Source organism: Sardina pilchardus, chromosome 1 (assembly GCF_963854185.1).
Source record: "Sardina pilchardus chromosome 1, fSarPil1.1, whole genome shotgun sequence".
NCBI classification, from domain to species: domain Eukaryota; kingdom Metazoa; phylum Chordata; class Actinopteri; order Clupeiformes; family Clupeidae; genus Sardina; species Sardina pilchardus.
In genome coordinates this window covers 18,506,758-18,530,384 of record NC_084994.1, presented here as the reverse complement: position 1 = coordinate 18,530,384, position 23,627 = coordinate 18,506,758, and the positions used below count along the sequence as shown (strand labels likewise).

Here is a 23,627-nt window from a genome sequence, read left to right as displayed (position 1 = left end):
ATTGAATTATGCGAAAAAACGTGAAATTCAACATTTTAACCCAGAAGTTTGTTTATTGTGGATTTTCTCAAAATAACGTAGTGCGCAAAGCGACTGATTTCTCTTTGAAGAGTCACATATGGAAAGTTCAGCAGAGTGTGCCTGTGTTTTGCACAAAGCACATCCTGTCTGATCGCCTCCTAAAGCAGCAGGCAGTGAGGGGTTAATGCTAATGGTAATATTAGAAAGGGGGGCAACAGGGGGCAGGATGTGTGTTGAAGTGAAGCCACAAGCTAACAGGAAGAAAGCCACCGTCATCGTTATCGTCAGCAATGCACAAATTGCCTAAAGCAAGCAGGGTTGACAACTAGTAAATGGCGTTAATGCTCATTCAGAATGAAGAGGGTCTTATTTTTCGCTCTATGCCTTATTTCAGGTAAACTATGCTAATGTACATTGGTTGCTATTAATGTTGAGAAAGTATTTTGATGTTGCTCTGTTGGAACAAGTGCATACATGCTTCTCTGGCTTAGGCTATCGTACTGTGAACCTTTTGAAATCAGTCATGATACGAATTATTTCTTGTACAAGGATTTATTTTATTTTATTTATTTATTTTCATTTTTCATGTTATCATTAATGACTCTTTATCCATTTTAGTACCAGGAAGAATTGCAAAAAGTGAAAGAAAACTGAAAGCTTTTCTAAATGGTGGAGTACTAATTTTCTGCAAATTTGGAGACAAATTTAGAGAAAAACAGAAGTACTTTTGCAAAGGCAACATTTCAACCTGTCCTAACAATCGACTAGCTAACAACAGCAGAGTCTTCCAGTATGAGAACACTCACAGGGACTATTTAACTATTCTCATAACAAACATCACCTCAAATGATACTGGAACTTATCACTGTGGAGTTGAAGATGGAAGCTCAGATGATCCAATGTCTTTAAATGTAAAACCAGGTAATGTGAATTCCTATCTGAATGGCATAATTGTTCCCATTGAATACAATTACACAATTATACAATATTTAAAATGACTGGACAAAAATGTAGGAATAAATTCACTACAGGCCTGAGCACTTTATGGATGTTTTACAGGTGACTGCTGTGACACACCTATTTCAATTCATGGACAAGAGGGAGGAACAGTCAGCATTCGGTGCAAGTACCCAGCAGAATCCAGAGAAAATACCAAACACTTCTGTAAACAGCATGAGAAGTTCATTGAGTCTGATCTAATTGAGTCAAAACCATCAGATATAAATGCAAAGTATTTAATGTCTCAAAATGAAAATAGAAACATCTTTACTGTGACAATACATGAGCTGGAGATGAAGGACGCTGGGATCTACTGGTGCGGAGTTAGAACTGATGGATACAGCGTGGCTTTGACCAACAAAGTGAATCTACAGATCACAGGTGAGATATCTGTAAATTTGTAAACAAACCACATACTGTACATATTTCAAACAATATTATCTCTTGTTTGATCTTGCTTGCCACACTATGATTATTCTGTTATTGTAAATTGGAAGGATGCTGGGAATGGGGGTACTGAGGGGGCTCTGACACCCCCTAGTGGCAAGGGGTAACTGAAGGTTGAACACTGAAGACTTAAGGCTCATCACGAAACACATCTCCTTCTGCTCAATGCCAAATCTAAAACAGCACTACTCTAATAGCACTCAGCTAGCCCAGTTAATTCATTAGGATCCAAACCAAGAGGAAGCTAGAAACACTTCCACATTTTCCATTATTTAAGTACAGTTGCAGGAGTACTTACACAACCAAATATGGTGAGACAAAATAAAACGTGGTGCTTTTCTAAGTGGGTAAGAAGGATAACTATACTGTATGGTGGAATAGCACTTAGGAGCACTTCGACTCAGCGCAGTAATATCACTCTTGGATTTTCAGTTTCACTTTGGAGTGAGATATCACTGCGCTGAGTCAAGGTGCTCCCAAGTGCTATTCCGCTACAGATTATATTCATCGTTCTATAGAATGTTTCATTCTACTGTCAAATAACATGATTTTAGTACTATAAATTAAGATCAGCCATAACAAGAACAGATTTGAAATACATTTTACATCAGTTTATCCAGCAGTGTGGGCAGTAAGTGCAGACGGTGTCCGGCTACCCCACGTCAAATGCACAGACTGAAGTGACATTATTTTTTTCGCTTCAAGTATCCTAAAAACATTGTGCCATAAACCTCTTATCCAATGATATCAAATAGAAGTTTCTGTTGTCAGGATAACAGGGAAGATTTCAGAAACAAAAACAGTCATTGACAGCTGAGATATAAGACGATTGGTCATCATTATAATTTTAATAAAATTAGAATGGTTGGGCACATAAGGGTTAAGAGCTTGGTTGTAGAGTTCTCAAAGGGTCGGCGACGGGACCCGCGGGTTTGGGTAAAATAAATAAGCAGATGACTCAAGTCGGGTCGGACCTCGGGCTTAATCTTTTCGCTCAGTGAAAAAAACAAAACATAAAAAATTATTAGTCTTCGCTGCTGTTTATCGTGAATCAATAAAGTAAATGTATCTATTTATCTACCGTAAAGAAAGTCTGGCTGCTGCATGCAATCATGGAGCAGGGACAGATGTGAAGCCGCTGCGTGCGCGCCTTTAGCCTGGAGTAAACTTGCCGCAGGTGAAATCACCTTCACTACTACAGGAGTGGGAAAATCAGAGGTCTGGAAAGTGTTTGGAGTGGTGCTAGATTCTGATGGAGTGGTTCTAGATTCTATGTGCAATGCTCAAAATGCACTCATTGCCATCATAGTGAAGCGTGTATGAAGCGGTTGTTGAATTATCATGCTCTGTGGATGATTCTGCCTTTTTTATGGCAAGAACAGTAGTTTTCCCATCTATATCATGTTTCTATTGTGGAAAATATTGTTTCACTAGGTTTTAATGTGGGTTAGGCCACAGCACAAAAGTGCCTTTAATGACCCACAGGCCGTTAGTCTCCATAGGATAACATCGGAAAACTCGACCCCCGGCGTCGGGCCGGGTTCGGGTAGATAATTCATATTGATGTGTCGGGTTAAATCGTGCTCGTGCTTTGAAAGCCCTGGCTGGGTCGGGTAGGGTTGTAATTTTCATGCCCATTGAGAACTCTACTTGGTTGTCTCGTCTAAGTTTGGTCTTGCTTGTATTTGTGATGTTGCTGCATTTAACATGATATCACTGAACCCACTCCATTCACCCGAAACTCTGAATGACCTCCAGTGTTGCTGTTAAATTGTCCCTTTGCATTTTATACTCTTTGTGTTATGCAATTCCAGGAAGTGAAAGGCAAGTAATTCAAGTGAAAGGATATCCAAGGGGAGGCATCGTAATCCTTTGCAAATTTGGTGACCAGCGTCAACACAACCAGAAATACTTCTGCAAGGGAAATGCTACAACCTGCTCTTACAATCGCCTCACACGTGACTCTGACAGCAGATTCTTCCAGCATGGTCAGGTTCTCTGGGACTTCCTAACAGTCGGTTTTACAAACCTCACCTCAGGCGATGCCGGTACTTACCACTGCGCAGAAAATGAAGAATTACACACTGAAGTCCGTTTGAGCATAGAAAATGGTAAAGCCTTAATTTTTTGCTCTGTGTAGTTACTATGGTACTAAAAGCTTCACAAGTATGCAGTTACCTCCATACGTATTTGAACACATGCTGAAGTTGAGTATCAAGAGGAATATAAAACCATCTTTGAAAAATTTATCTTAATGCCTTAAATAAGAAAATTCCCATAGAGGCCAGTTCTTTCATGGATCCAGGACACTATGCATCCCAAAAAATTTCCTTTGGCTTTTGTAATTAAAATAGCCCCACAACAACATAAATTAAAATACATGTGCTAATAAATCAGTTGAATGACTTATTTACACTTAAAGGTATACTATGCAACGTTTTTCAGTTAATCAATTCATTCCATACTGTTATATATGATAAAATGGGTCATTACTGGTCGAACAGTGTTTTTTTTGGCCGCTCTAGTGGTCTGTAGCGGTAAAACCACACTTGCAACTTCAGGAGACACCGGGCACGCACCCATGCTCTACTCCAGGAAGTGTCATGTTAACACTAGAAGCGCCGCGCCGTTCTGACCCACTTATACCTAGAAGCGCCGCACCCCGGTCATTTGACCGCTTTGACGACCTACTAGAAGCGCCGTGCTGTTGTGAACTACTTAAAGCGCGGCGAGGCGGTCAAATGACCGCTGAGTCCTTAGACTGGGAGGCTTTTACTTACACATAATGATCGCTAGATGGCGCTTCGTGCACGAATGAAATCGTTTGGTCATAAATTCAGTTTGCACTAAGCCATGTGTCATTCGTGTCAGACCGTGTTGTTGATAATCTGTGGTTGTTTGTTTCATTATGACATACAGCACGTTTGAGTTATCTGTTCATGTATTTGTGTTGATTTGTGTTGTTTGAGGTAAAAACTTTGGAAGAGTTCTTGAACAAACCTTAAGCAAACTTGACTTTCAACTAAAATGCTCTAAAAGTGAATGTGGCTAGTTCTAATTCACTCCCCAAATTCACTTCTATTAATTTAATAGGTAGCCTATGTTCGCGCCGCCGAAAATGATCGGACCTAGTCACCTGGAACAAAGAGCCTAACAGTCTGGTTTCAATTACACAGTAGCCAGGATTTCATGCCGCATTTTACAGGCTACCGTGGCTACTTTCTAAAACAACTTTCATTCATTTAGGGAGAGGCATCTTATAGGAGGGTCTAGGCTAGCTACCTCGGAGGGAGGGAGATAGAGAGAGCTATGCATAGGCGTGAGAAGTAGCATAGGCCTAATTTAAAATAATGAGTGAATGATATTCTCCGTTTTGCGAATGTGTAGACTATGTTTGCGATGTCTGCTGAAAAAAAGCTATAGGCCTATTGAACTACAATTTAAGCTAACTTCTATGTGAATTCGAGATTCAGCATTGAGACACACATTTTCACGTAATTGATAAGCAGGGCTGTAGCTCACTGGTTAGAGCTTCGGCTTAAGGACCCAAGGGGTGTTGGTTCGATTCCCAATCTATTCATGACGGAAGTCCTTTTGAACAAGGCATCAATAAAGTAGGCTATATTCTATTCTTTTCTATTCACAACTACACGCACGCTGGCGAATTCGAACATTCTGAAACGCGCATATGCGATGAAACATTGCGCATTCTTCCACGAGTTGCCTAAACAGTCAGCCTACAGACTAGTAGGCAGGGACAGATAGATGGGGTGGGGGTGGGGAGGCAGTTATGCCTCGGTGATGTCTGTAGCCTAGCCTAGACGAGTGTATGGGGGAGGGGGGATGATCGGTTTCAAATAGGCTGCAATGGATAGTGTTATAGACCCCGAAGCCATTTGCTTTGAGAACGGCTGGCTGATGAAGTTGTTGGCTAGCTAGCTGGCTCAGCCAAAACCTTAATGCAGCCGCCACAGTTTTCATGACTGATAATGGCTTTAGTTGCCACTTCATGTCTACAGATGTGTATACTGTATTAGATATCAACACACAATGTTATTGTATTGTTTTGGACAACGTTCTGCACGTTTCACTTCAATGTAGACTGCATGCGTTCATTGCGTTGTGAACGCGCAGCAATCTCTGGAAAGGAAACGGTGGAAGTCGCAGCAGTAGCCTAATAGCCTATCACGTTCAATGCTGTAAATCCATCTGTTCCAGAATATTTGGTTCATATCATCAATCTTTGGTTTTGGTGTTTGTGCAACCGGGCCCTGACGATTTAACAAAAGTCTGAGTAACGTAGGAATTAGGAAAGTATGTAGGCCTAAGGTGAGATCAAAATCAGGCTAGAAGTAGTTCTACTTTGTTTCCTTCTTTTCCCCATGTCATTTTCATTGGTCGTCAACTCACTGTGAGTCCTGTGTATCGTAGCAACGAGCACAATACTGATGTGGTGTGTCCAGTGGGAAAATCTCATGCAGGCCTAGTTTCTAAGCTATCGTTTATTTTTTCGCGTGTCAGTATGATATAATTATTTTTAGATGCAAAAAGTCTAACTGGCTTAGTCAAAGTTTGTCAGATGGCGGCAGAAAATGATTGGCTGGCGAAATTATTTTTCGTTAATGGTAGGCCTAAACATATTGTGATTCATCCGTTTATTTCAGATAGGTTGTTATTAAAAACCATTAACAAAAAATAATTGTTCATCGACGTTGAAAAACGGTCAGTAAATGCAATCAAAGTTTCTGTATTTCGCTTCTGCCAAGATGTGAACACGGGTCTTCGGCGTTGCAGACAGGAGTGTTACCACTGCGCCACTTGACATTATAGCCTACAAAGATTGCGTTAGGATAGGTCCTTGACTTGACGTAGCCTAACTCAGTCAGTCCAGCAAATATGTAAGAAAATGCTTATACATTAGTCTAAGCTTTAAAAGATAGCCTACAAATAGAAGATAAGATATACAACTATGAATGTACGTAGGCATACGCGCCCTACGTACATAAATAGGCTACGACGAAAATATGTTTTACACATGTAGGCCTGTCGCAACGTTTTCAAAACAAACTCGCATTTTACCACTGTAAATCGCCTCCATAGACTATGCCATGTAAATGAAAAATAGTTATTAAAATAAAGCACATATATAATACATATTGCACATATATAAACGATATGTTTTATGGTAAAATATTATTCTCATGCCCGACTGACAGGAAATCCTTGCGACATCTGCTGTGAGAAAAGAGAATAGCAGCCTGGACAAAAATGGCCGAACGCGAGACAACATAGTGTTGTCACATAAGTGAGCGCAAAATAGCTCTAAACTAGCTTGTACCGGTGTGCTTTTGATCATGTAAAAATTCTGGGTGACAAAACACGCGTATTTAGGAAAAGTCGTGAACGTAGGGTCCTGGAATTTAATCGAGTGAAAAGATTTATTTTTTTTTGTAATCGCTGCGGTCAAATGACCGCAGCCCGGCAGTTCTAGGTATATCTAGGTCAAACCCACACGGCGCTTCTAGGAATACGCGTCAGCGGTCAAATGACCGGCGCTTGGCGCTTCTAGTGTTAAGTCTCATGAAAAGGCACGGGAGACTGACCGATTGAGGAGTTTTGTCAAATATACACGCTAAAGCTGTAGGGGAAGCTCTGCAGAGAAATATGCAAGCATAAAACGAGCGAAAATGAAAAGTGAAAGCGAAACCGGCGATGAAATCGCCAATCCTGCATAGTCTACCTTTAAATTAAATGAGTTACCAAACTCAAATGGTTCAAGGCATGCAGTTAAATCAGCTTCCCGGGCTTTACAGTTCTCACTTAATTTGAGTTAAGCTAACTTCCCAGGTTTTACAGTGTAGATAGGAAAAGAGAGAGAGAGAGAGAGAGAGAGAGAGAGAGAGATGAAGAGTTTGAAACTGTTGAAAGCTCACTGAGAACTTACAGCAAGCTTGACAAATGTCTTAATGTTTGACAGATGACTACTGTGACCTACCCGTAGAAGAAACTCGAGAGAAAGGAGGAAATGTGTCTATTGCATGCCACTACCCTGAGGAATATAGAGACCACACCAAGCATCTCTGTGAAGCACGTGAGGGGTGTAAAAATCTTGTATCCAGATCAGAAGTAAATCAAAAGTATTCTCTGACTGAAAACAAAAATGAGAGTGTCTTTACAGTGACCATCTACAGGGGCGGAGTGGTAATCGGGAGATTCGGGACATTTCCCGCCAGGCCGGCCGGCCTACGTTATATTTGATTTGGCCCATCACGGGCTCGAGCGGCCGCTAGTCGACCTATATTTGTTTATAGTCTTCACAAGATAATCACTATTAACTTTCTGACCCTAAGAAGTAACCCAAAGCTCATTTGACACATTGAAAATGCCAACCACTATATAAACCACTCATTTGCGATATATAGGCCTACCTTAGTCATGGTTACCTTACATATTAATTACAGGCATTCATCTCAATTCTCTCTCATCAGTGCATTGGTATGTAGCCTTTGGGTGTCTTGATTTAATTGTTCATATATTATTAAAGTGTTATTTAAGTATTTTTGTCACAAATAAATTCAAAATAGAACAGCAAAGCCTCCTGGGAATCGCAAATACGTTTGCTAGGTCAAGTCTATTACGGAAATGTAGGGGGATAGATGAGCGTCCCCTCCTTTAATGGCATGACCCTTTAGCCTGAATCAGTGAACGTAGCGTTTTGATAGTGAACGGATGCAGGTGCTTGCGTGATTAATATGGAAGGCTAGAAGAGGAAAGAGAAAGAGGGGGCTGAAAAGGGCAGAATTAAGAAGAAGCGACTGCTGGAGGAGCATGCATCTAAATAATCAACAACAGATCCGTAGCCAAGTCCACGGCCATCACGAGTGCAGGTAAATTTGACAGAATGAAAAACACTGACACAAACTCAACTACGTTACTATTGCTAGACGGAAAATATCACAAGCTAATTAACTCATTTAGCCTACATTTCAAATTTTCAAACGAATCAATGGCTTAAAGTTTTTTTCAGTGGCTAACATAGCTTGTCCAAACAGTTGGACATTTTCAAAACTCTAAGTCTCCCAGTTAGCACAGCATCCGTCTTTTGTGGCCATACAGTAGCCTACCATTCACACATTTCATGTCGTTTTCGCACAATATGCAGGCAGTGAACAATGCTTACATTTTCTCAACAGACAAGTTATACCTCTCAACAAAATTATGGATCGTTTTTCTATTATTTAAAGATATTAACACACAACATCCTACAATTAAAACAATATTCCAAACCTTAACCTCTGCCTCTGCAATGGTATCAGTTCAAAAACAATATCTCAGCTGATAATAAACAAACAATTGAATAATTGGCACACAAATGATTTATGTTGGGTATGGGGCCAACCACAGCTGATTCCAGTCTGTCTTAGACTCAGTGGCATATCTCTCTATTACATTGACATTTGAAGGAGGAGGTGATGTTTTTGGAAACAGAAACAGAAAAAGACATACTGTAATATCTGGATGAGGAAGAGTAAGAACAAGGGGCCCAGGGAGAAGAGCACACGCAGTGAGAGGTGCAGTGAGAGGTGTAGGAGGTGCAGGAACAGTGAGAGAAGCAGTGAGAGGTGCAGCAGGAGGTGCAGGAGCAGTGAGAGGAGCAGGCCCAAGGAGAGGGCAAGGTAGAGATGTAAGAATGCGTGGTGGTGGTGGCATTTTTTTGGTTTGGTAGGGGGCCGGTGTGGTCAGAATATTCCCGGTGGATTTTTGTGTCCCACTCCGCCCCTGACCATCTATGACCTGGAGGTTGAGGATTCTGGTACTTACTGGTGTGGAGTTCAACCTGGTGGAAGTTATACCATCTTGCTCAGAAAAACGATGCTGCAAGTCTCAGGTAAACAAAGCATTTCTCACACATCCTTCTTGGACTTTTAGAAACAGCTGTTACAATCCATCGTTTCAGTGACAGACAGATTTTAAGAAAACCAGCTTTACACTGGTGCATCTTTAAAGATACAAACAAATCCTATTTACACCTGACAACCTTGAATGCATGTTCTGAGTAGCACCTTGAGTGGAGAGAAAATGTCGGCCTTCATGGATGCAGCCAAAAACGGTCATAGCCATACATGCAACGTATATGTTGAGTAGAGGGAGGTCCATCTTTAATGTTGCATGAGCCTACCAATCTAGATTTGGTCCTATACGTTCCTGAAAATGCAAACAGAATATTTTACAATGACTGTGATGACTATTACTATGCCAGTCTGTTTTAGAGCCAAATAATCTTGACCTACAGTATGACAGCAACAGCCATGCTATTCTATTCAGTTATGTCTGCTCTATAAGTACTTATTTTAAATTCATTATTATTACTATAGATATTTATTATCTATCCGTCATGTTATGCCAACATATTTCATTTGCTTAAATATACAGGCTACAGTAGATTGAGGCTTATGATCATATATGGATGATATCAGGTCCGTAAAATAGTGATGATACTCCTTTGCATGGTGCTAATTTGAAATGATAGGCTGTGACCAAATTGGAGGATCTTCGTCTGGAAGCGCCTAACCTAGTGGGTGGGAATATTCAGATGAGGGTGGGTATAGTCAGTGCCCAATTTGCCTCTGGGCGTAGTAATATTTAAATGTCCCGGTAACACTCCATAATAAGGGTCCTTAATAAATAGCAAACTAATCATTAACTAACCCTTTGTTAATATTTGTTAACTGTTACTAAAATATCTATTTGCCACAAGTTAATGTTTTTTTCATCATTAATTAAATATTAGTTGTTTGCATATAATCTGTATGTTAATGTTTTAACAAATAGAAAACAATCTATTAACTAATATTGTATTAATATTTGTTAATAGTTAACTAAATGTATTTTTGGCACAAATTAAGTTATTTCTTCCATCATTAAATGTTAAATGTTTATTTACAAACTATATGTTAATATGAAAGTTAATGACATATTATTATTTAACTAATTGTTATTAAACTGTGTTTCTACCTATCCCAATATGAACCACTCCTTATAGGACCCTTGAAGTAATTGGTTAAGCTTAATTAATATATTAGCAATATATAACTATCAGTATGGAGGACCCTTATAATAAAGTTGGTTAAGTGTAATTAATATATTAGTAATATATAACTATTAGTATGGGGGACCCTTATAATAAAGTTGGTTAAGCTTAATTAGTACTTTAGTAACATATAACTATCAGTATGGAGGACCCTTATAATAAAGTTGGTTAAGCGTAATTAATGTATTAGTAATATAGGTAACACTTTACTTGACGGGTTCATTCATAACACATTCATAACAGCTGTCATGAACTGCACATGAAGCATTCATGACTGATTCATGAAACATGACTCAACATTCATACCAGCACTTTCATGAATGTGGAAGACAAAACGACGAAAACTTGTCAAAATAAAAGTCCAACAATCTAGTTATCCATATGCAGGGTATTATGAATCCTCTCCAGCATTTGTAAACATCTCATGAATATTTTATGAAGTCTACTTCTAATGTCACTTTACTATACGAGTTGTGAAGTATTCATCATACTGGGAAGTGAATTACTGACCATCTGTGGACCTCTAAATGGTTGGACATTCCTGTATTATATATCTACAGTATATACAGTCATTGGTGTAGACAATTATGCATTCGTCAGAGGTTACCATCATAAAATGAACAAACAGACAAACAAAAAGTTACATTTTCCTGGACACTGGACTTCCCCGTTGACTAAGATGTAACATGATCAGGTTAGCTAAACAAAAAGACAGCAATGCTGCTTTGCGATTGTTGGACTTTTATTTTGACAAGTTTTTGACGTTTTGTCTAACACATTCATGAAAGGGTTGGTATGAATGTTGAGTCATGTTTCATGAAACAGTCATGAATGCTTCATGTGCTGTTCATGACAGCTGTTATGAATGTGTTATGAACGAACCCGTCAAGTAAAGTGTTACCGTAATATATAACTATTAGAATGGGGACCCTTATAATAAAGTTGGTTAAGCTTAATGAATACATTAGTAATATATAACTATCAGTATGGGGACCCTTATAATAAAGTTGGAACAGTAATTATTAATCATTTACAAATATTTATTATAACATTTATCAACGATAGCAAATATTTTACACTGGATCTCTCTCACTGGAAATGAATGATCTCAGCACACATTGTTGGGAAGGAGGATGAAAATGCTTTATTCATAAAGTCAAAGAACTCTCAAATAGCTTTTTGCTTTCTACTGGAACACTGACCACTGATGGTTCACCTGATGGTCTCCTGGAACACTGACCATGTAAACACAGTCAATGATAGTTAAACTGATCAAAAAAGATCAACTAGAATGACAACAGAATGTATAAAATATTAAATAAACAGAGAAAGAGCGAGTGGGTTCAACCAGAGAGTGAGAAAAAGAGAGAAAGACAGAAAGTGTTAGTGAGGAAAGGACTTGGAAATGGAAATGTTGGTTTGGATGGAGTTGATTAGGCTAAGTGGCGTCGGTTAGCACACCCGTGATCGAAGCAGTTTCTTCCTTTAATTTCTTTTATTGCGTTGCCTTCAACAATTGCCATACAACAATACAGTTATGTGTGGTCTGTAAGGAACCAAAGAAGCCATCATTAGTAATACGGTCACTGTACCACATAATCACTGTCTAATAAACAAGGCAGGCCACATGTTAAACTAAGCACCCCATTTGCATCCAATGCTCATTGGCAATTTACTGTCACATAAAGATAGCCTAAATGAACTGAATAGCTGATATCTTTGTTATATTCTATGAACATAACCATATCTCAATCACACACACAACATAAGACAGGATACATGCATTGACATTACTAACCAAAGTGAAAGTATAAGTTTCCCTTAAGGCTAATCTCCGCTTAGCATAACGCTAAGTTAGCATTCCAAACGAGCATGACACACATCCATATCCCACCAAAAACAGGCCCTACACATGACTCAGCCTAAGTATCTCGGTTACTTTCACTTACTTCGTGTTTTGCACGCACACATGGTGTTCACACAACTCAAACTGTAGGCAATAGGCAGCAAACTCGTTCAGTGATAGCTGCTAACATAATGGCATGGACTCCACCAACGCTGTATCTTAGGAAAACTAACATGAGGCTAAAGTACACAGGAGGACGTTTCTAGGGAACCACACCCTCTACAAAATAAGAGTCTTTCATACAGAGTGAGAGAGACAGAGCACAAGAAAGAGATCGAGGGAGAGTATGAGAGAGAAAGACAGAATGAGAGACAGGCAATAGAAACGGGCAAAAATAAAATAAAAATAATAATGTCCTCTTTGCATACAGGATTGATTTGCACTGACTTCTTTAGTGTAGGCTAGTTTTCGCATCAATTTGCTAGCCTACATCTTTCAGGACCTTAACCTTGTGAGTTTCCAGTGTGAGATACCCATAGCCTACTGATAGTTAGTTACTAATATATCAATTAAGCTTAACCAACTTTATTATAAGGGTCCTATGAGGAGTGGTTCATATTGGGATGAAGGCAGAAACACAGTTTAATAACAATTAGTTAATAATAATATGTCATTAACTTTTATATTAACATATAGCCTAGCCTAGTTTGTAAATAAACATCTAACATTCTAATGTAAGAAATATAACTGTTAATTAGTGCCAAAACAACATTTAGTTAACTATTAACACAATATTAGTTAATAGATTACTTTCTATTTGTTAAAAACATTAACATACAGTTTATAGGCTATGCAAACAACTAATATTTAATTAATGATGAAAAAAACATTAACTTGTGGCAAATAGATATTTTAGTAACAATTAACAAATATTAACAAAGGGTTAGTTAATGATTAGTTTGCTATTAACAAAGGGTTAGTTAATGGCTAGTTTGCTATTTATTAAGGACCCTTATTATGGAGTGTTACCAATGTCCCCTACTCTGACATAACAATAGGGGGACAATCTGACTACAGTAGCTCACAGAAGTGAATGATCTACTGTATGTCGCTAGCATTTTTTTTAGATAACAATGTTGCAAACCCCACCATCATTTAATGCCCCTGACTCTGCAACTCAGTAGGAGAGATGACCATTTACTTTGCCCTGCCACTCCAGATATTCCATTTTTCATGCAGCAATTTTGTCCCCACAGATGGCAAAAAGAGTCCAGAGTCCTGGGTGTTGATAGTAGTGCTGGTGTTGATAGTAGCACTGGTGTTAGCAGTTGCCCTTTTCTTGCGCTACAAGCACAGAGAGAAAGAAAAACAGGGTAGGTAGTTACAAAACACACACACACACACACACACACACACACACACACACACACTTAGACAAAATGTTACATTTCCTCATATATAAACAGTATTTTTATGCTCATCAGATCGATCAAACATAGTGATCTACCACAAAACAGAGGTGAGTAAATGTCATAATTCATTTTTTTTTTAAAGGTAACACTTTATTTTAATGTGTCACTGTTATAGTGTACTTTCCTAATTAGGGACAGTGTTACCTTTTAATATTACAGTATGATATATAGTGTTATATTATTGCTATCTAGCCCATGTGTGTTTGCTAGTCAAGTGTGTTTCTCCCTTGAATAGGGTCCGATTCTGATGTAATGTTGTGATGTAATGATGTAGTGTGATCAGGGTTCCCACAGGTCATGGGATTTCTGGAATATAATGGCATTTTGGAAAGTCAGGGAATTTTAGCATTTTTGGGTCAAAGTCATGACATCTCATAGACTGGGTAAACCTAGCCCAATCTGCCAGCGATCGGATTTCACCCTGCAGCTCAGGCTGGAAACCTGCACATTTATCTCTCCTGTCCACGTTTGCTGGAACCAATCACGAACTGGATTATCCTCCAGGGGCAGCCTGTTTGTAGGTTGAAGGACTATCCAAGTGTACAAAGTCACCTGAATAATTCCTATTGATAATGCCTCTTGTGCAGTTGAAACGCAATGCATACTGAAAGTTTAGTCTGGTGATAGCCAGGCTACGAATATCAGGGTATTATGTAGAATAGAAGAATAGAATATATACGTTTTTGATCCCGTGAGGGAAATTCAATTCTCTGCATTTAACCCAATTTAACCGATTTAGTGAACACACAGCACACAGTGAACACACAGTGAGGTGAATCACACAACCCAGAGCAGTGAGCTGCCTGCCCAACCAGCGGCGCTCAGGGAGCAGTGAGGGGTTAGGTGCCTTGCTCAAGGGCACTTCAGCCGTGGACTGGTCGGGGAACAAACTGACAATCCTCAGGTTACAAGCCCAAAGCCCTAACCAGTAGGCCACGGCTGCCCAGCTATGTTTTACCAGCTGTGCTGTATATTGCCTTTCTCAAATACATTGACACTACTGTATATCATTATATTTAGCTTAAGTTTACTGCTTGCTTGAGTAGTTGTGGTTAGCCTAACTTTGTTTATTCAATGCTCATTTAGTCATTATCCCACTCTAAAATGTAAGTCTTGAAGGCTTGAGGCTGCCCTTTTTTTTTGGAACATGATACCATTCATTATATCAGTCATTACACAGTCATATTTTTTTCTTTCAGAAATTCTTAATATACAAATGCAGTACCTTTACAACAAAATGTGCTTCCTTCATGAAGATAAAGATAATAATAATAATAATAATAATAATAATAATAATAATAAAGTGAGGCCAGAGATTATATAGTCAGGGAGCCAAAGTCTCAAAAGCTCAACAAAATGGGTTGAACCTGACATGGTCTGTCATACTTTTTATTTGTGTTTTTCCTGTTAACTTTGACCCTAAGAACCAATAATCAGAGGGTCTGCTCTGCCGGAAATATTGCGAAAAAAAATTGTGGCCATCTTAGTGTATGCACCCTGTATTTTTTAGCATAAAATATGAAAAATGCTTTTTTTCCCTCAGATTCTCAGTGGGCTGGGTAGGCTGTCAATAAATGCTTTCCAAATGCACATAACATATGTGCTGACAACATCCACTGAAAAAATAACCCTTAAAACACATTTCTACATGATTTTGGCTCAATTTAATGCAAAAAAAATAGGCGTTTTTTACCATTTTTCCAATACATTCATCTCTACTTCATTGGCAATCAACTATTTCCCAAAGTTATGACACCAGTCAATATGCCATTCTTTTCCCCAAACAGTATACTCATTCCAGAGACAAAAATTATAAAAATCCAACCAAAATCAATGGATCTGTGATGATTTTAGTACTAGTTGGCAATCAACAGGCTCAGAACTTCAATAGAATTTTAGGCTACTCTCAACATTCCGAAAGACATACTGGATATTTAACATGGTTGTTATGTCCACAATATTAAACATCATGGCCTAGGCATCTTTTTCTTTTCAACATACTGTAACCCTGTGTTCCCAATGGGAATGTGTCACACAAGAATCTCTAGGTATGGTGAAGGGTAGGGTAGGGTGGTCCTTATATAGTCCAACTTTTTTTTGGCAAAATGTTAGTGGCTTTACCTCCTCAAAGTGTTTCTTTTAACTTATAAATTAGAAATGTGCAAAAATGTTGACAAAAGTACATATATAGAGACGTAGCCCAATCATGTGGAAGATTGCCTATGTTAACTATGCAGTGTTATTGTGATATGCAAGTAATATTAAAAGAAGCTGCAAATGAACTACATTTTATTGAAATCAGAGCAGCACTAACATGACAACAATCACAAAAAAAGTCTGAAGTTTTCTACAGTCCCCTATTTTTGATTGTAGCAGAAGAAGACTGAGGTAATAGTCTCTTGGAGATTTAGATGATGGTGAAGAAATAATCCAAGTACCATTCTAATAGATGGCGGTTTTGATCCAACTAATTCTGGTATGGTGGAACCAATCAAATAAGCTTCACTTGTTCTTTTTGCCATGACTTTTGCTCTTGGTACACAACATACTGTAGCTGCATGCAAAGCTGAGCAGGGAAGGGTGAAGGGTCCTTTTCCTCATGCAGTTGAAGTATATATACTCTTTGATTTGATGGACGTTACAAATTCAGTCTCTGCATTTATCCCAATCCATGAATTAGTGAAACATACACAACACACAGTGATGTGACGCACACACTAACCCGGAGCAGCAGAGCGGCCTGCTCTGGGAGCAGTGAAGGGTTAGGTGCCTTGCTCAAGGGCACTTCAGCCATGGATGTGGGCGTACTCAACCACTCCCCCCGCCCACATTTTTCCTACTTGTCGAGGATCGGACCGGCAACCCTGCAGTTAACCAGTCCAGCCCTAACCTAGCTCAATTTCATTTCTCTTCATACTCCGTCTGGAATAGCTTGATTCAGCTTCGTTTACGCTGGCAAGTGCATCTCCGCTCAATCAGCGAACAGAGGGCGTTCCCAAGAGCGATTACGTATACGTTTCAAGCTTATCGTTATCGTTGTGTCCCCTGGAGTTATCATATGTCACTACCAAACGTTAGTGATTGAACTCCAATGAATTCAAACTTAAGACAAGCATCCACAAACCAGGAACTAAACGTTTGCCAATAGATCTAGGCCAGACTCTCTACGAAGAAGAGAGTCTGGTCTCCAGGCTAGTAGACCATTGCTGTGCCCACACATATTTGGGCACATATTTGTGGCACGTATTTGGGGTTCTGTGAATACAATTGTTTGAATGTTCTAATGAAGACCAAAAAATTTGCTTTAAACCCGAACAATAACCAAGGTGATCATCAATAGAAATATATATTGATTCTAGCCTGACCAGCCAGACCCACATCAAGATGTAGGGTCTGGGAACTCCCTTATAGGCAGGGCTAAATCGGAGGGGTGGGATAAACTTTCAAATTCCCTCTCCATGCAATAGAATAGGGTAGCTAGACGAATCATCTTCTTGTTTTCAAGTAGGATGCCTAACGGTCACAACTTCTGGTCGCATGTCAGTCATCATTGTGTTAAGCCCGCCCACCGACTCTATACACAATGTGATTGGTCCGGTGATTTCTGCCAAAGCCCAGCTCCCAAGCTCTACGGAGAGTTACTAGACTGCCCTGGCAGCTAGATTTCTAGGCTATATTGATTCCACTATAGGACATCTGCAAACTGGGTCATGGATGGATTCATTTGGATTTAGTTATAATACATATTTAGGAATAAATGGTGCATTAGATGCTTTTATGAAGATTTTTTTGGAATTTCACTAGCCAGTTGCAATATCAATTCAAATTATCTATTTTTATGAAGATCATCCAAGTCTCAAAAGTTTAAGCTAATGATCTACCAGTAATTATGTTACTACCATAAAAATTGCCATGCTATATTTCCTTATATAAAGGAACAATTTGAAGGGTTAAGAGCAGGACAATTGGAGACTTAAAAAATAAGGACCACCCTAGAGAAGGATATGTGACGATATGGGGCTTTTTTAATTCCCCAGGCCAAGGGAACTACAGTATATCAGGATGCATAGTATCCTGGATCCATGACATAACTGGCCTTTACAAATAAAAATCTGCCTGGGAATTTAACATAGGGTGTTAATTAGGGATGTAATTTTCCAGTCGCTCCGGAGTATAAAGTCGCATCAGTCAAAAAATGCCTCATGTAGAGGGAAAACATTTTATTGCACCAGACTATAAGTCACATTTACCCTGTTACCCTGTTGGAAGTTTCTCTGAAGAGCTTCCCCTACAGTTTTAGCGTGTATATTTTACAACACTCATTTTAACGGTTAGGACCATGCTGAAGAGAAAGTCGTCATTCTCAAAATAACCTATGGCTGTGAGTTTTGTTTTAAAATGTTTTCATGCATGTCTGAAAAACGGGTGAGGAACATTTATTTATTTACGATACATTATTCATTCACAAACAAAATTGGTGTCCTTAAAAGGTTGGATTTTTCCTCATTTTCCTAATTTTCTAAACCTTTTCTTTATTCTGATTATTGCGTAAGAAACTACAGGGTCTCATCTTTTCAAAGAGGTCATGCATTTGATGGTATAGGCCAAACTGGGTGGGAGCAGTTGCCTCTAGAGTAGGAACAGTGTGATTTCGGGGGAAAAGTCTAGAAATGGCCCTATCCAGAAGAATTTAAGGCATTAAAATCCATTTCCAAAAGATGACTTATTCCTCTTTTTAGTCAGCTTAAGCATGGGTTCATAAACTTACAGTATGAGCACAACTGTATGGGAGCATGGCATGTCCAATGCTTCTGATGCCACAGTCTACGCAGATGATCATGAGTTAACACATAAAGTCCGGAAGTTCAATCGTGTACAGCCTGAATGGCATCACGGTGGTGATGGTGAATCTGTACCGGTCCCTTACAATGTACAGCTGCCTAAGGGGAGAGGGACACTCTGCTGTGAAGTATGATTCTAGCATTGTGTGTACCGCCATTTCCCAATTATTAGCCGTGGCTTACACACTGATTTAGCTTTTTTTCAGCTCTGAGGTTAATTAAGTATTAAGAAAAAGCAGCAAAACCATATCAATACCCTGGTAACTGCACCCATGTATTAACTCAAGCACAGGACCAATTTTCATCTTTTATTTCGGAAAGCCTTGTGTAATTTCTTGATGGTGGGAAGAAGGTAGTTAAAATACCAAGAGACACCAGTTCATCCCCTTGTTTTTATCTTGCCCATTTGACTTTAGTTTGGACACAGGAGAGGTTCTCCAGGTCAGGAGATTTGGTCAAGACACATACTGGGTTCCTCTGCACAGAGTACATATATACTCAGACCAAATGCAGGGGGGGGAAACCTTAGGTTTTTGTTCATCCCTGCCTGTAGATGGAGTCTCTGTGGTTCTGGGAACAACCTTGCTGGTGGTTCTATTTGGGCCAAGCCTTCGGGAGCTCTAGAGGTTTATGGACTTACTAAAGACCTCTCTTCATGTCTTCTCCATGTGCACAGCCACTAGTGATGCTCACTGCATTGTCAAATACTGTATGTGGATGGGGGTCACTGGCACCCCAGAGTCTTTTCTGGGAGAAGCTTCTTTTTGTGTCGCAACAGCAACTCGAAATTGAACAGAGATAAGACCCCTCCTTAAGGAAAGTCATTTTGCTGTATTATATTCTTTTGTGGCATTTCCATTTGGAGCACAGGGTTATGTTGAAATGAAAAAGATGCCTAGGCCATGAGGTTTAATATTGTGGACATAACAACCATGTTAAATATCCAGTATGTCTTTCGGAATGTTGAGAGTAGCCTAAAATTCTATTGAAGTTCTGAGCCTGTTGATTGCCAACTAGTATTAAAATCATCACAGATCCATTGATTTTGGTTGGATTTTTATAATTTTTGTCTCTGGAATGAGTATACTGTTTGGGGAAAAGAATGGCATATTGACTGGTGTCATAACTTTGGGAAATAGTTGATTGCCAATGAAGTAGAGATGAATGTATTGGAAAAATGGTAAAAAACGCCTATTTTTTTTGCATTAAATTGAGCCAAAATCATGTAGAAATGTGTTTTAAGGGTTATTTTTTCAGTGGATGTTCTCAGCACATATGTTATGTGCATTTGGAAAGCATTTATTGACAGCCTACCCAGCCCACTGAGAATCTGAGGGAAAAAAAGCATTTTTCATATTTTTTGATAAAAAATACAGGGTGCATACACTAAAATGGCCACAATTTTTTTTCGCGATATTTCCGGCAGAGCAGACCCTCTGATTATTGGTTCTTAGGGTTTAAGTTAACAGGAAAAACACAAATAAAAAGTATGACAGACCATGTCAGGTTCAACCCATTTTTGAGACTTTGGCTCCCTGACTAATATGATTTTTTTTTTAATCTTTATCTCTGTCAGAATCTGGACCCAGATGGAATCTATGAGGAGATTGAGGACATTGGTCCTCCTCCCCTTCCTCTGACTTCAAGATGCAACTATATCAACGTAGACAATGCAGGTGACCCAACCTACTACACTATCCAGTCACCCCCAAACCTTCCTGATGATACAGGCCTCCACCTTCTCTCCAAAAAATCTCACACCCAGATCAACACCGTCTATGCCAATGCTGAAGCACCCACAATCCCTGGTGTCCCCACACACTGTAAAAAAAAACCTCTTAAAAAAACAGTAAATTTCCGGCAGCTCGGGCGCCAAAAAAATACCGTGAAGAAACAGAAAATTACTTTCTCGTAAAAATACGGTTATTTTCCATAATTAAAATACAGTTTGTAGTTGTCATTTTAAAAAGATTTTGCCTTATTTTCACGTTTTTAATGTTTAATTAGAACCATTTTCACATTTTAAAACAATGAAATTACCTACAAATATGGTTAATAAATGTTGTATTACGAATAATAATGCTTAAATGTACAGAAATGTGCTGTTATTAGTTGGTTTTGATGGATATTGGTTGTATTATAATGTATATTTGATGTGATATAACAGTATATGACACACAAAATAATGTGATTCATCTTTCAAAACATGTCACAAAAATGTGGAAAAACATGACATTGGGTTTACTATTGCAATAATTTACTGTTAATTTTAAAATCTCATCAAATGCATATTTAGAGCTCCCTCCCAATAACACCATTTGTTAAAAACCCTTCCGCAATAATACTAACATTATTGTGGGGCCCAGGTTTCTACAGCAGCGCCTCTGCAGACACATAATGCAAGTAAGCATTGAGTGCCCAACTTTGTGACACTGCCAAGGGGGCAAAAGAATGCTAATTGAGAAAGCATTCAATTTCGCAATGCACCCAAGAAGAAATATACATACTCTCTAAAATGTCCATGTATTTTAATCATGGCCTTCTCTATAGTGGTAATCCTGACAAATTCCTTACACAGTCATTTTCTGTAGACTGTTCAATCAGTTGTTCTATGACATACTGTACAGTACACATCCCAAAAAGCCACAATAAAGAGTAATGAGGAAAAATTATAAACAAGAAACTAACACTTACCCATAATCCCTAACTGCTGTACTGGGATTCAGCCAATGTGAGCCCTTAGGACTAAGGACTAAAGACTCAGACTTAATTGATCTCAGGTGCTAAGTGTGTGAGGCCTACAAAAAAGCCACCATCTTTGCCCAAATAAGGAGATCCGGCATCTTGAGATTTTTTCTATGGGAAAATAATGTGGGGATTTTGAATTATCGCACCTGTTAAACTCTCATGAGGACGAGTGCAGACGTTTTGCACTACAAAGTTGTGTCCTCTGCCTTCAAATGCATACTGTGATCTTCGGTGAAGACTACAATGCAACTTACAATGCAACTTGCCATAGGCAGTTAGCTTCAATTAACACCCGGAACTCCTTATATGGGCAAATATGGCAGCATTGGATCCTATTTGTAGGCGAACTTCAGAGGTCTATGGGCTCAGATAGGTATTTGGGATTGGGACAGCACTTCACAAGATCGCATGTGTCAGTATAGTTGAAAATCCAATGTTGATTCAACGTAAAACAGGGGACACTTTCAATATCACTTCAACATCAGGCTTCAAAATAGTTTCAATGTTTCAAACTATATGAAATTACGAAAGATTTTTTAACGTTTTTCAATTAGAAATATATGCATTTCTGATGGGGTTTTTTGTAAAAGAACATGAATATAGTGTTTTTCACAGTTACAGTGATTTCTAGTTATTTTAAATTTGACATGTGAAATCACAGTCTATTTTTGTAAAATAAATGGCATTTCCAAAAATAATTTATTCCAGACAAAATCTGTAAAAAAACACAGTAAAATCCTGACATATCACATTTATTTTTTACAGTGCATACTCAAACATCCAGTCACCAACACACACTTCTGCTGACACACACCCTAAGACTGGTTCTGATGAAATCAATAGTACAGTCAGCACTGTCTATACTACAGCACAATGTCCCAGTAATCCCACTAGAATCCCCACACCACACACTGAACAGCCAGACCCCACAAACCCAGTAAACCAGGAACCCAAATACACCAATGAGGACACTGTGACTAAGACTCCTCATTCACCCACACACACCTCTGATGACACTGACTATTCTATGGTCTGTAGCCCAACAAGTACCCAAATCAGTACGGTTTATGTCAATGCAGAACAAGTTGCGAACAATTTTGGCCCAATGGGCGCTGACAAAAAAGTACCCTCAAAACCAATTGATTCACAATTATTTGCTAAATTAGAAACAAGCTACTCAGGGTTGTCAGCTGTCTGTATTCCACCATATACAACACACACTGCCCTCCATACAACCCCCTCCATATTACCCTCACACGAAAATACTGATGCCCTATACCCCAATTTCCAGGTACCCATAAACACTGACAGTGAACATACTCATGCCCCTGAACCCATGACCTTAGCTGATGACCCTAACATGTTTCCTATTCATGTTTCAACAAACCCCAGTCCTGACCACATACGCACATCCAACATTCAAGCATTCCGGGGTTCTTCAAACTGAATATTCCACAACCACAAACAGCCATCAACCCAGTAAACCCCAATAGTGAACAAACACACACACACACACACACACACACACACACACACACACACACACACACACACACACACACACACACACACACACACACACACACACACACACACACACACACACTAATGTCCAGAGTCACACACATTCCAATGATGACTCCACAACAGTATACCCCAACTATTCCTAGTAATGTTCCAATAAACCTGAATGTTGACCACAAAGGCTTCACTCATCAGTGCTCTGCAGTCTCCACTGATCAATAATGAACTGCCACAGCTTGTGTCCCAATGATGTGCATTCGTGTTTTTATTTTGATGAATATAAACCATACAACAAACCCCATGCTCAGCCCAGTATGATCCATAATCCATGTCTTCTGTAACACTGTTTGATGTGTTTTTTATCACCCTCAGGAAAGTCAACAATTGGTTTAGTGTAATAAGTTTTCATTAATGATCTTATTGTACTTCATCTTCGCTAACCTAGGCTTAGCATTGCCACTGTTAATTGCACTAGCACTGCGCATCGCTTTAGCCAAAATTCTCTGAATGCATCTGTATTGCCTAGGCCTGCCTCAACATGTCTGTGAGAAATAAATTACATATTTTCTCAATATGTTTCTAAGATTGCCATTTTCTTAAATGATTGTCACTGTACATACAGTAAATGAAAGATGACA

The 23,627-nt window shown here is 39.0% G+C and overlaps 2 protein-coding genes across 2 annotated transcripts; both read left to right on the top strand.

Annotated features, from left to right (window-relative positions):
• The first annotated feature begins 318 nt into the window (after positions 1-318).
• On the top strand, positions 319-7,672 carry LOC134076941 (polymeric immunoglobulin receptor-like). Its single transcript, XM_062532255.1, has 6 exons — positions 319-415; positions 640-942; positions 1,081-1,401; positions 3,282-3,578; positions 7,445-7,558; positions 7,659-7,672. The coding sequence occupies exons 1-6, from the start codon at positions 376-378 to the stop codon at positions 7,670-7,672; spliced, it is 1,089 nt and encodes a 362-aa protein (XP_062388239.1). The 5' UTR covers positions 319-375.
• Positions 7,673-23,627, top strand: LOC134083360 (mucin-2-like). The gene is made up of 5 exons (XM_062539690.1): positions 7,673-9,355; positions 13,661-13,777; positions 13,889-13,923; positions 20,294-20,536; positions 22,235-23,627. Exons 1-5 carry the CDS (start codon positions 9,340-9,342, stop codon positions 22,910-22,912), a joined length of 1,089 nt encoding a protein of 362 aa, XP_062395674.1. The 5' UTR covers positions 7,673-9,339; the 3' UTR covers positions 22,913-23,627.